This window comes from Lissotriton helveticus, chromosome 10 (genome assembly GCF_964261635.1).
Source record: "Lissotriton helveticus chromosome 10, aLisHel1.1, whole genome shotgun sequence".
NCBI lineage: Eukaryota > Metazoa > Chordata > Amphibia > Caudata > Salamandridae > Lissotriton > Lissotriton helveticus.
This window is the reverse complement of record NC_136071.1, coordinates 417591342-417605981: the sequence shown is the minus strand read 5'-3', so window position 1 is coordinate 417605981 and position 14640 is coordinate 417591342. Positions and strand designations below refer to the sequence as shown.

Here is a 14640-nt window from a genome sequence, read left to right as displayed (position 1 = left end):
TTCAGATATTTTGTGTCACCCCGAACAGACTGCCGGTTATCCCTAGCACAAAAGCCAAAGAATATATGTTCTATGTTATATGTGAGATTGTAGAGATACAGGGACGTTCAAGCCTATGTGCCAATGAGGACACTGTGTACCCAGCAGCTATGCCATGGGTCGGTGACCCCTGTATGTACTAACGCGATGTATAATACATGTACTTGTCATATGTTGTAAATGTAAGAAAAACCAATAAAAATATGTTAACATTTTTTTTTAAATCATGCATTATACAAGGGTTTGAAATTTGAACAAAGGTAGTTGAATGCTGGCTATTTAGGAGTTCACTTGAGTGGGTGACATTGCCCTCAATTGGTAGTTCATTTTTAGAGCCCTTCTGGAGGTTTCCCGGGTGGGCTGTGGGATCTTTAATCAACGTTCAAACAGTGTCTACATGGTTTTCTACTAGCTGTAGCTCCGTGGAAATTGCCCCATGGCAGAAGATACATATGATGTAATTAGGGGTGAAGAAAAATGTCATTTACTACCTGACTTGTGCTGATGGGTAAGCTTTTTCCTCCTACATTTATGCGTACAGCCGGACAAACATACACGCAGTGGTGTTAGTAGAAAAAATCCTACCTTACACTGAAAACTCCCTTAAAAGAACCAAATGGGGTGGGCCAGCCTAGCCTCATCTGGCTGGGGACGGGCGCGGTTGGGCCGCTCTTGTCCCTGTCTTTGCCCAGGCACATCAAGCACCACGGGGTATTGAAGGCGGTTTTGTAGCACTGACGCTGTTTTTCGGCAACTCCCTCCTCCTGGGGGGTGAAGTATGTGCTGGGGGGCGAAGTCCCACCCCAGTACTGGCCATAAAATGGGTTTCTTGTGTTCCGCGCCACAGAGTATTGTAGTTCTGACGTGCTGTAACTCCTCCTCCTGGTGGGTGAAGTGTGTGCTGGGTACGAAGTCCCACCCCAACACTGGCCGCAAAACAATTGTTTCTTCTGTCCCGCACTGCAGGGTATTGAGGGCTCTTTTGTAGCACTGACTGGCGGGTGAAGTCTGTGCTGGGGCCGAAGTCCCACCCCAACATCAGCTGCAAAACCAGGGTTTTTGTGTCCCTGCTTTCACAGTTGTTTTAATTTCAGCAGTTAGCTTTGGGAAAACATGAGTGAACCTTTACAGAATTCAAATGTTTGTCTAGTTTTTAGAAATGTATAGCTTTCTGGGTTCAACCTTGGATTTCACACCTCTTGCCCCCATTAATTGGTTAAAACCACAGCAATATTAGCTACGACTTAGAAAACTAAACAAAATGTGGTGGAAAAAAGGATATCTTATTACGCGTACCCGTTTCTGAAAGCTGGCAAAAAGGAAGTTCTTAACCCAACAAACATTTTGATGATACTGGTTTTAGTAATAGTCCACACTGTCTTGACCAGCAACTTTCCCCCATGTTTCATATACAAAAATAACTTTTTGCCTATTGTCTCTGGCCCTCCCAGGGGAAATCACATATTCTGGGTACATTTACAATTCCCAGCATGTGGAGAACATAAACATGCAAGTGGGTCATGGGTACCTTATGCTGATAAAAAGTTAATGGATAGTGAAAATCAGAGTACAAAACCTGTCCGCTTTAAGGTGCCCTGTAATAATATTTGCAATAAGCATTCTTAAATTAATAGTTGTCATGCAGCTATAATTGGTGCATTCAATCCACCTCTTTTGGTACTTAGTCCAAGTTTAAATCCACTGACAGGAGTTCTCTTGAGGTGATGAGAACTTTGATGAACAAAGAAGAGTCCCATACCAGGGTCGTAATTTTTCTGTCTTTCCTTTACAGGATAAATCAGAGTGTGTATGCCTGCTGGATTTTGGTCTACTGATGTTAAACCTATTCTACCATTTTCACCAGTCAAGCAAACACAGTAAAAATGAGTGTACAGGGTACCGGTTTCCTCTTGGACCTTGGGGGAGGCTTCACCGAAGATGCGCCAAGGCCACCAGTTCCTGGGGAAGAAGGGGAGCTTATTCTGAATGACCCAAAACCTCAAAACCACATTTGTTATTCTGGAAAAAGTGAGTGCCTGAAGAGTGAGACATCGACAGCTACACCCAGGAGGTCAGACTTGGATCTTGGGTATGAACCAGAGGGAAGTGCCTCCCCCACTCCACCATACTTGAAATGGGCCGAATCACTTCACTCATTGTTAGATGACCAGGATGGAACTAATCTGTTCCGGTCCTTCCTCAAGCAGGAAGAATGTGCAGATCTACTGGACTTTTGGTTTGCCTGCAGTGGTTTCAGAAAACAGGGGCCAGGAGGGTCCAATGAGGAAAAGCGGCTAAAACTTTCAAAGGCTATCTACAAGAAGTACATTCTTGACAGTAATGGCATTGTGTCACGGCAAATCAAACCAGCCACAAAAAGTTTTATTAAGGATTGCGTTATGCGCCAGCAAATTGATGCAGCTATGTTTGACCAGGCACAGACGGAAATCCAGTCGATGATGGAAGAGAACACCTATCCTGTTTTTTTGAAGTCCGATATTTATTTGGAGTATACAAGGACAGGTGGGGAAAGCCCCAAAGTTTACAGTGATCATAGCTCTGGATCCGGGACAGGGAAAGGTGCCCACGGATATCTACCAACTCTCAACGAAGATGAAGAGTGGAATTATGATAAGGGTTTAGATGAAGAAGCTGAAGTAGATACTGCCCCTGCCAGCAGGCTCACTCAGAAGCTACTCCTTGAGACTACCCCCCAGCGTGCAGCAGTCTCCAGACGATACAGCGATGGGAAAGAATTCCGGTAAGTATTTATTTTTTTTGCACTCTAGCACCACCCTTATTTGTTACCTATCTTACATTTATAAGTTATGGTTGTCATAAGTTTGCTTACATGGCATCATGCTTAACATATATTTTGGAAATTCAATTTGCTGGTAATTCTTTGTGCTAATTCAAACCTGGTTTGTTTTGTCAGTCAATACTTTTTTGTAATAGTGAAAATAGTTTAGGACCTTGATTGTTATAGTTTTACTGTAGTCCGTCTGATTAAGATTCCAGATGTAAAACTAAAGCCTCTGAGTATGCAGATTTTGTTGGATTTAAGATTGTGCCTCCTATAACAGTGGGTGTCTTTCACTTAGTGGCCTTTTGTTTCACCTGGGCGCTCTATAATCAACAATAATGTCCGTGCCTGAATGGGACCAGAGGCCAGGACCCCGGCCTAACTGCCCCAAAAAAGGTGAGATACTCTGCCGACTTTCTAGTCTCCCTTAGGCCTAAGTCTCTTTCCCCAGTATGTCCTGCTTTAGGTCATTAAAAGTGAAACATCAATGCTCACACTTAACTTCTCTTTGACAATCATAGAGAAAGTTAAGAATATGAATTTAAAAGTTACAAAATGGTATATTGGTCTCATAAACTTAAGATCCCTTCCATGCTATATATACAAGCTTCTCACTGTAATAAAGGATGAACAGTTTGATGCACTGTTTCTTACGGAGACCTAACTCCATGACTGCACTACAACCTATAATAATCAGGCGCTTCCCCCTGGATATTATATCTGTATCAAATATAGCGTACATAAAAATGGTGGATGTATTGCCATTACTTTAAAGGAGTAAGTAAACATAAAGGGGGTTTACCCAAATTAGTCACAAGGGACCTGGGTGCTACGTAGTACAGAAAAGAGGGTCCCGGTGAAACGTAGTATAATTTAGTTACTTTAATTCACAATATAAAGCCATCAGAGCACATTGCTATTTGATCACAATGGGCTAAACCAAATTCACATTAGAAAAACAATTATAACATTTTTCCATAGTGCCCCAAGGAGAAGAAGAGGGTAGAGTGAAGTAGTGATAAGAAAAAGTGGTGCAAGAATAAACAGTTAAAGTGACAAAGAAATTGGAAAATTAAACATACAAAAATAGGTTGGCTTCAGATCCCTGAGCCAAGCTTGGGACAACTAATTTCCCAGAATATTATTAGTCAATAAACATGTGTAAGACGCTGATACTTGATATCCTAATTAGTGGTGGCGTCCACTGATATGAAAGAAAAAGTAGCCGTCGACGTTTCGACCCCCAAGCTACAACCGTAGGCGTAGTTGACACCTTACACCGGGGTCTTCATCAGGACAGAACGTGTACACTGCAATTCCCCGGTGATTTTTCCCGAAAAGATTGCTAGACACATGGACGTCTAGGTGGATTTATTCGTCGAGATAGGACTGGTTTGTTCGGATTCGTGCGAGATTTAGACACACTTCTGCGTTTCCCAATGAGAAATTCTCATCCGCGATAGGGTCCTGAGGTGGTGCATATGTGCTTTAGAATCATGAATGTTTAGAATTCAAGAAAAACCGTGATTAAGAAATTCATCGACGATTGAAGCATTTAATTGTTAAACGGAGCTGTTGGATCCCTCTGGTCCAATTCTGTGGACAAAATACATTCCACTTACCATGAATACCTAGTGTGCCCTTGAGTTTCACCGTTCTGTCCTGATGAAGACCCCGGTGTAAGGTGTCAACTACGCCTACGGTTGTAGCTTGGGGGTCGAAACGTCGACGGCTACTTTTTCTTTCATATCAGTGGACGCCACCACTAATTAGGATATCAAGTATCAGCGTCTTACACATGTTTATTGACTAATAATATTCTGGGAAATTAGTTTCCCCAAGCTTGGCTCAGGGATCTGAAGCCAACCTATTTTTGTATGTTTAATTTGCCAATTTCTTTGTCACTTTAACTGTTTATTCTTGCACCACTTTTTCTTATCACTACTTCACTCTACCCTCTTGTTCTCCTTGGGGCACTATGGAAAAATGTTATAATTGTTTTTCTAATGTGAATTTGGTTTAGCCCATTGTGATCAAATAGCAATGTGCTCTGATGGCTTTATATTGTGAATTAAAGTAACTAAATTATACTACGTTTCACCGGGACCCTCTTTTCTGTACTACATATTACTTTAAAGGAGGCTTACAAATGTGTGTACAGCCACCTCAATATACCGGAGTGTGAAAATCTGGGCTCTACCATTAACTTTTCCCACACCTTCTCGGGAATCTTAATATATAGATCCCCCTGGTCCATGGCCAGGGTTCGCGGAAGCTCTATCAGAGATAGTGGTCGGACAGGCCACAGAAAAACCTCATTTTACTTTGTTAGGAGACTTTTGTATTCACTTTAAAGAAACAAATAATCCGCTGGTCTCAAACATTATACTGGACCTAGGGCCCACTCAGCAATCTCATAGACCAAGTTTTCAGCAAAGAGCCTAATCTCAAAATCAAGTGTCTTTGCCCAATGGTCTGAACCGATCATGCCTTTATCTCAATAATTCTGGAGAGTCCTGTCTCACCGGCAGATGCAAAACACCCTACGAGCCAAGTCTGTATACGGTCAAAACCCAGGAAAGAAACCCGGGTATCAACACTTGCTAATACCAGACCGGCTTTTGGGAATGATCTTCGGCTAGTTAACGTCACAGTGAGTTGGTAGATTAATAACTCCCTTGATTATATAATCCCCATTTCTACTTTAAACAAAGATTTGCAAAGCAATCTGCCTCGCATTTTTTAGTTAGAATTATTGGCGTTGTACAGGAGAATGTTTTTTACCTGTGTGTTTTGGTTTGGAGTATAGTGGATGTGTGTGTTGAGGAGTGGAATTATGTGGGTTGTATTGAAATTGTTAGTTATGGAATAGTGTGGAGCGGAATTGTGTGGTGTGGAGTGTATTTGTGTAGTGTAAATATGTCTAATGGTGAATTGATAGTTGTGAGAGCATCACAGAATAGATAGAAAGGAAGATAGAGAGGGCTAGGTAGTTTATCTTAATATTCTGTGTTTGTAGGCAAATCACTTAATTTCGCCATTATAACTAAATGTGTCTTTGTGTATGTAACTGCTGAATCTGTAAAGCGCTGCAATATGTTGTGTTTAAGTGCATGTTATATAAAATCGCTTTTCGAAAAAAATATGGCATGCAAGGATAGAAACGAAACAGGCACTTCTAAAGCAGTAATACATAATATACTACTGCTTGTAAAAAGGCTAGTATGATTGAGGATGTAGCCATATAGGCCTGGGGATGAAGGAGCATTAACAAAGCAGTGGTATCTAAAAAAAAAAAATACACTGCTTTTGAACAGTCATTGCAGGTGGGGGGTGTAAAACATAAAGCGTCTTGTTTTGAACGGCTACTAGGGCTGGGGAAATACAACATGCAGCGCTGAGCAAGGGCGGGTGAAGCGAGTCAAAATTAGTGAATTGTAAGCAGAATAGTGCTTTTGTCAGTAATATATAAGAATCCACTACTACTGAACGGACAGTTGGGCTGGGGGTGTGAAATATGCATTGCTTTGCAAGTGCTGGTAAAACGTGCGTAACGCACTCAGTTGTATGTGGAATGGATTCTTCTGAAGCCCAAGAAAGCGGAACATAGTGTTCAGCAAACAAACCAACCAGCACATACATTATATACAGCCCATAGAAACGCAATGCTATAGGTGCCAGTGTTTGTAATACTGAAAGCAATGAGGGTTTAAGAATAAAAAAATGCAGCACGACATGCTCACAGTCCCAGCTGTCAACAAGGCAACATCATTAGAAATTGTAACATGCTGATGTATAAGCCAGATAATCAAGAAACAAAGCCGCCACTTATGAGAGTGAAAAGGTTAATACAAATTGTGCCCTTAGCCAGATGGTTGAGCTAGGTAGAAAATAGTAATTTTTAAAACTGTAACATATAATAAGCTGCAGCTTCTAAAATAACGTTAGGGTTGGGGGTGAAATTATTTGAACTATATTTAAAGCCAAATTTAAAAAGTGGTCTCTATGCCCGTTGCAAGGCAGGCATTTATAAGGATTGGTCAAAATAATGAACATGTATGCTGGTTAATGGCTAAAGCTGTTTATTTTGAAGTTTGGAACGTAGCAACAGAAATGACGTGAATTCATGTATGTGCGCTGGGATTATAGAGCAATTTGATTATTTGCAAATCCAATCAAGATGTATTGTATTTTCAAATAAATACAAATAAAACACAAAAATAGAGCTGCTATTGGCTGGGCGCGGTTTTACACCGTATAATGAAATGAAATGTAGAGATCAGTGAATGAAGGAGACACTCGTACCATAAGCAGAAGCAAGGAGTGCATTAATTGGATGTTGAGATGACACCTGGGCTCGAACTTAGATGCCCAGTTGTAAAGTGAGCAGCTCTGCCCATTAGGCCACACACCCATCATATCACCTCAGAAGGGAATGCACACAAAGAGCGTATTCCCTTCATATTTATGGCCTCCAGCTGGTGTGAGCAGTTACAATGTGCCACAGAATCCTGTTGCCTGTAATCCTGTGGGACTCACACCGGTATGACAATGCAAGGGCCCTTCCATTGTACACTCCAAGATTAGTAGAATGACTCAAATGTGTGGATTGTGACCTTATCTGGATGCGCCAATAGCAGAACGGCTGAAGGGCATGACCATATATGGAATGCATGTCTGATATAGGTGATGCGCTCTTCCGGAATGTAAAAAAAAAAGTCCTCAAGAGCTCGGCGGCTGTGAGATTGGTGTCGCACTGAGTGGGAAATGTTTTTTTTAATTTCAACAATAAATCCTAAAGAAAAAGAAAGTCTTGCGAAGCGCTGTGTCCATGAAGTGGATGCTGCAGTAATCAAGCTAAAAAAACACAAACACTTTAGGGAAGTGCTCAATTAAAATGAAGCCCAGTAGCTGTGAACTGGTTGGCCCAACACAAAAAAACAAGAGGGGGGAGCCGAGGAACAGCACGGCATGCATGAAAAGTACAAGAGAGCAGGGCACACAGTATCGCTCGTCCAGTGCCGCGACACAAATCAAAACAAGAGGAGGAAGGGGAGGGAAGGAGCTGCATGGCCTTAAGGAAGAGTACAAGAGAGAGGGGCACACAGTAGTGCTTGTGAAAAGCACCCTTATGATGGATGTATGACGTTACAACGCATACTTTTACAACGCATGCCTTTACAACGCGGTTTTTACAACGAAAACCTTTACAACGCATAGCGCTTTGGGGTGCTGGATAGTGAATAGTTTAATTTACTATTCCAACTCCAGTCCCTGTGGACACTAGGGAAGATGTTTGATAGTAAATTAAACTTATTCCCTATCCTAGAGCGCCCCCCAGCGCAATGCGTTGTAATGGTTTGCGTTGTAAAAGTTGCGTCGTAAAGGCACTGCGTGGTAAAAGTTGCGTTGTAAAGGATGTTTCCCCCTTATGATAATCAGTTGCGCTTGTGAAAAGCGTGATGATAAACACGTAGAGGAAAAAGTTCTCCCAAACAGGAGATAAACAATAAAAGCGTAAGAAAACTGTACTTTGCCGATGCTTCTCAGCTAAAAAATGGAACTGACGTATCGGCTGTACGAAGCAGTTACATACATTTCAAGAACTCACGGGGATGGGGCCATATCAAACACGGAGTCTCTAGGTGGCACACAAATCTCTCCCCTATATTGGTTCCAAGGCCCCCAAACTGATGCCCATTTTCGAGGTCGGCCTCTCGCTATGTAAACAGTCTTTTCACAAAACATACACCAACCCAGGTCATCTTTCCAGCCCTCAAGGGTAAGAGGCTGCTCGGATCCCCACTTCTGAGCAATTTTCCTTTTAGCTATCATATAACCTAGTGTAGTCGATTGTGTTTGTGCCAAATTAAGATCAGTAGGCTCCTATATATTAAGGAGGCATCTCCTCGCCTCCGGCAGAACTGCGACCCCCAAAACCTCCTGTATCGTGTCATGAATCTTGCCCCAGTACTCAACGATATACCGACACTCCCAAAGGATATGGAGGAATGTAACCATAAGACCACACTTCCGTCTACACAAAACTACGTCCGATAACCCCATCCGGACAAGGCGGGGGCCTGTGACATAAACCCTGTGTAGTATTTTTAACTGAACAAGCCGCAATCGCGCTGGGATCGCAACCACTTTTGGAGAGGACACAGCCAATTGCCAGTCCTCATCATCCAATTCTATACCGCGGTATAGTCTCCCTCCTAAGAACAAACAAGAGAGATTCCCCCAGTTGATGGATAGCCCAGAGTTTCTACCAAAGGAGGCCAACACATCACACACAACAATAAGGGACTTTCTAGGCGAGGTCAGATAGAGTAGAATATCATCCGCATACAAGGACATCCGGTCTTCGCAATCAGGGGACCACCGAATGCCTCGAATAGATGGCTCAAAATCGAGGCCGCTAAGGGTTCCAGGGCCAACGAGAAAAGAAGGGGAGATAGGGGACACCCCGGCCGAGTGCCCCGACCGAGAAGAAAGGACGCCGAGACCCGATTATTAACCACTATCTGAGCTAGCGGTTCAGTATATAACTAGCGCACCCAGCTAAGGAAGTCAGGGCCATATCCAAATTTAGCCAGGACTGCCCACAAATATGGCCATTCTATGGTATCAAAAAGCCATTGTTGCATCGAGTGAGGCGATTATGGCAGGTTCCTGCAGGGTATGAGCCCTAGCTATCACGCCATGTAACCTACGTAGATTCAGGGCAGTATTTCTATGGGGAATAAAGCCCGATTGATCTGGGTGTATCAGTCCGCTGATCACCTTAATCAGCATATTAGAGAGAAGCTTGGCAAGTATTTTGGGCTCCGCGTTCAATAAGGAAATTGGTCTAGAAGAGGCGCAGTTAGTCTTCGGTTTACCCTCCTTATGGATTACCACCACCGACGCAACTCTCTGATCATAAAGCAATATCCCCTTCTCCCGGGCCTCAACAAACATACCTTTAAGGTGAGGAGCCAGCTTATCCGGCCTAAGCTTATATAACTCAATTGGGAGCCCATTGGGTCCCAGTGCCTTACCCGAGTTCATGGAGCGAATAGCCTGGGCTATTTCGTCGGTTGTAAGGGCACTATCCATAAAATCACGGTCCTCCTTGGACAAGCAAAAGAACCGTATATCCCGAAGCAGCAAATGAGAGTCCTCCTACGGCCAATCCGAGACCGAGGTATACACGGTTTGAAAATATGTCGCAAAACTATCGACAATACTCTGGGGATCGGTAAGCAGCGCTCCTTCAGCTGTCTCAAGTTCTGGGACGACACGCTCCGCCCTAGCCTTCTATCCAACCAAGCAATAAGTTTCCCTGCTTTATCACCGAGGTCATAAAGTCGACCCTGCTGCTCCCTCCCGAGAGCCCTAGCATCATCAGTGACTAGAGATCTATACTCCTGCTGTTTGAGTCAGAATATGCATCTTAGCCCGAGTTACCTCCCGCTCCAGTTCTCCCTTCAAGCGACCAATCTCGGCCTCCGCTACAACAACATATTTATTCCTTTCCTTTTTCGTTTCAGCTATCAATGACAGAGTCTGACCCCTAATGACCGCTTTAAAGGCCTCTCAGAGAGATACAGAGGAGGACACCGACCCTTCCTTCTCCAGAAAATAATAGTCTAGAACCTTAATGAGGTCCTAACGAAGTCTGGGGTTATGCATATACCAGGGGTTAATAGGGGCTACCCTACTCGCCGATCCCAAAGTGACACAAAACCGGAACCAGAGCGGGGAATGGTCAGAGATGCCCCATGCCAGGTGAACAACCTCAGCTATGTAAGATACATGGCCGCAGGCACCAGACAATAATTCAAACAGGAGAGGCTGCCGTGGGCACCAGAGTGAAATGTGTATTGCCTCTGGTCTGGGTGGAGCAGCCTCCAGCCATCCACTAAACCCCTTGCATCGAGAAAGTCGGGCAGCCATCGCTGAGCGCGCCCCGTATCTTGCTGGGGATGCCTATCCATAACTCCAGAAACCACTTCATTGAAGTCTCCCCCAAGATCAAAAGTCCCCTTGGCAGGTCTAACAGGAGCTTTCCCAAATCAACAAAAGTAGTGGCCTGCATACCCGGGGGGACATACGCCGACAAGAGGGTGAGAACATGCCCCGCCCAACGACCCGTCACCCCAACATATCTGCCTCTGTCGTCTTCTAACGTGGAGTCAATCACCAATGGGAGCGCATTCCGAATCAGTATGCCCACCCCCTGACGTGAATCCCACATGAGCCACCAACCTGTATCCCAGTCTATGCATCGCCTTACATGAATTACCTACTAAATGTGTTTCCTGGAGCAAAACCACATCCGGTGCATGAAGTTTAAGATACTGGAGAACAACAGAACGTTTAATTTTGTCCCCCAACCCATTCACATTCCAACTCAAAACCTTTAGTTCCCTACCCCCATCATCATACATTAAAAGGAAATGAAGATCCTCTGTCAGTTGCAAATCACAATTGCTGCATTTCCACATGATGCCTTGATAAACGAAAACTAAACACACACCAAATGAAACACACAAAAACATTCCCATCCCACCACCCCCAAACCCTGCACCCCTGCTCGCGGCATTTGCCAAACCCCAACTCGCACTGTGCCTGTCGCCACATAGTCTAACTAATCAACTATCTAAATGTAGATCAGAGGGGGAAGCCAGAGCCCCGCGGCTCCGTCACGCCCATAGGATTCACGTCTTGCGCCTGGAGTGACACCTAGGCAAAGGAAACCGTTACACAGGATTAATTCGCTAGCGGCACATCTCTCAACAACCTGCACCCCTCAAAATAGAGCTCTACTTATTGCTCCTGGTCCTGCGCGCCATTTTCATCTACGCCGCCCTCTCCTTGGGAATCTCTCTGGGGGGAAGACTCTCCAGCCAATCCGAGGCAATCTCAGGGTTGTCAAAAAACCAAACTTTCCCCGCCACCTCAACCCTCAACTTGGCAGGGTACAGCATAGCATACTTCAAACCCATGTCTCTAAGTCGCTTCTTGACTCCAGTGAAACTCTGCAGCCGCCGCTGGACTGTCTGAGTAAAATCCGGAAAGAAGGTGAGGGTGGAGTTCTCATAGCTCAGGGGGCCACCGGATCTAGATGCCTGCAGGATAGCATCTCTGTCTCTAAAATTGAGCACCCTTGCGATCATCGGGCGTGGTGGGGCTCCCGGTCTAGGTCGTCCCCCCGGTATCCTGTGGGCACGTTCTATGGTATAAAGGTTGCTCAGTCCTTTCGGCTTCAGATGATTGATTATAATGTCCTCAATAAAGAGATCTGGGGCCAGGCCTTCAGCTTTCTCCGGAACGCCAATTATACGTACATTATTCCTTCGGACCCGTCCTTCGTAATCGTCCAGCTTGCAGCTTGCCGATTCACTGGCAGCTTTGAGTCCACGAACCTCCTGTTGTAACACCGACACATCGTCAGTGAAGCTCGCAGTTTTGAGATCAAGCGACTTGACCTTCTCACTGGTTTTGGTGAGGTCAGCACGGATTAGGTTTACCTCAATGGACACAGTGTCTAGCTTATGATCCAACAATGACATCTGTTGCCCCAAGGAGGTCCTGACCCCCTCTATGGCGGCCATAACATCCTGTAGCGTGGGTTCCGATGCAGAGTCGACGGCTTCTTTGTTTCCTCCCAGCACTTGCCCCGAGCCAGAAGGCGAGCCCCTGGGCAGTGTATAACGGTCCAATTTGTTGGTCTGAACGGACGGCGACCCCCTAGTCGACTTGGGCACCGATTTTTCGCCCTCCGATCAAGCCGCCATCTCGAGGCTGCGCGCAGATCAACGCTAATTCACGGCCAGAGCAACTGTGACGACAGTCTGCCAAGGAACATCCCTACAACAGCCACCTTCTCTAGAGCACCGGACCTCCAATGGGTGCATCAATATCCACACCACAAACTGCCATCCAAACAATCCGGCTGACGTCTCTCGCTGGGGCACACCGCGAATCTCTGGATCAGCTCACCACCATATACCGGTGTAGAGCCTTACATGGGGCTCATGTATGTTTTCCACCATAAGGAGTGCTACCTGCAAGCAGCCTGCAGTCCAGAAGGCACCCCCCGACAGAATCAGCAGCCAGCCGTCAAACTAACTCAACCGGGCACCTCAGAGGAGCACTACAACCCCAGCCATACCACCATCCCCGAATGTTCACAGGAAGGTAATCACCAGCAGCGCGGGCCCCCGACGGCCCGAATCCAGGCAATAGTGTGGGTCACCCTCGGTCCGCCCGCAGCCTCCGTGGCACCGCGAGATCCCCCTCAGTCGGCGTACAGAGCGGAGAAATTAATTAAAGAGCGTCGCCGGTAACCACCCTCTTCAGCCACAGTAACATGGGGCCCAGCTCCGGTGACCACCGCTCTTAATCGGCAACCAAGCGCGGCACATGGGCACTACTGGCAGCAGAATATACAGAGAGCTTCACCTTGCGGTGGGCGGGGGGGGGGGTCAAAGCAAGCCCCGGTGACCAGAGAGCCACAAACAACCCTCGAAGACGCAGCCAGATCCAGAGGGGCCCACGCTCACTCAGGCTTCCCCCCAATCGCGCCGCTTCAGCCCCACGATCAATCGGGGAGACACAGCCGGTCCGTCGCCATTCTCCACCAGGCTCTCCTCTGGTACCGGAGCCCACTCCTAGGCGCCTCGGGGTCTCAAGTCGACTCGCTCAAGGCGCCGCCGGCGACTTCCGGTCGGCGCCGCCGATGTTATTGCACTCGGCGCCGGCCGCTTACAGCACTCTAGTCCCCAGCGTTGACGGCTGCGGAGGCCCAATCTTCACGGGCGCGCCGCTACGTCCCAGAACCTCGTCGCGGGCCCGGAGCAGCACCGCCACCCACCTCTGCCTCTCTGCCAGGTAAGCCCCACCAAGGCACTTCAGGATCGTTCCCGGATATGTGAAGGCGAGGCGCGGGACACCGGGAGCTACTGGCCTACGCGTCCGTGTTTGGTGCCCGCGTAGCTCCGCCTCCGATTATCTGCTTCTTTATGACACCCAGAATAACTTGCACCTGAAACACAGTATGGAGTCAGCACTATTGGTAGTAACAAATGAGGTAAAACGAATGCTTGATAAGGGACCAGAGACAGCCGTTATCCTCCTTGGCCTGAGTGCGGCATTCAACATGGTCGATCATGAGACCTTTGTACTCCATTTGAGGTTAATTGGGTTAAGGAGTGCTTCTCTACTCTAAAATGGTTCTCGTCTTTTCTAAAAGAAAGATCCTTCCAGATTTGGAAACCTCCTTGTTATTCAGAGGTAGACTCCTTGTAGTGTGGGGTCCAGCAGGCTTCTGCACTCAGACCTACTCTTTTAATATTTATGTCCGACCACTTGTCTCCTTGGTCAAGGAATTTAGAGTGCATGTTGTCTCCTATGCAGATGATATGCAACTTGCCTTCTCCTTTGCTCCAAACCAAGGATCTTAGCAGCGGCTAGGCCCTTGCCTCAAGAAAGTGGCTCACTTAATGGCAAGCTGCTCACTATAACTAAACAGAGATAATACTGAACTGATGGTACTGGGGAACAGTCCCCTCCTCAGTGATACTGCTATGCTGGCTGGACAGTATGGGGACTCCACCCTCTCTGTCGTTTCCTATAAAAAACCTAGGAATGTGGCTTGATAGTTCCATTCCATTTGAAGGACAAGCCAAAAAACTGACTAGCTCCTGTTTTGCTATGTTGAGAACCCTGTGGAAAATCCTGGACCTATTACCCATCTGTTGCAGAAGAGGGGTGGTGGTCCAGGCACTTATTCTGTCACACCTGGACTA

General features: G+C 46.1%; 1 protein-coding gene across 2 annotated transcripts in view; it reads left to right on the top strand.

Moving 5' to 3' along the window:
• The window catches only part of AXIN1 (axin 1), a 271337-nt gene that overhangs the window by 30646 nt on the left and 226051 nt on the right, over positions 1 to 14640 (top strand). For both annotated transcript variants that reach the window (XM_078662899.1, XM_078662900.1), the window contains one exon: positions 1832 to 2800. In XM_078662899.1, the coding sequence (XP_078519025.1) occupies positions 1923 to 2800 (878 nt within the window). In that variant the 5' untranslated portion in view covers positions 1832 to 1922. The remainder of the gene's footprint in view (positions 1 to 1831; positions 2801 to 14640) is intronic.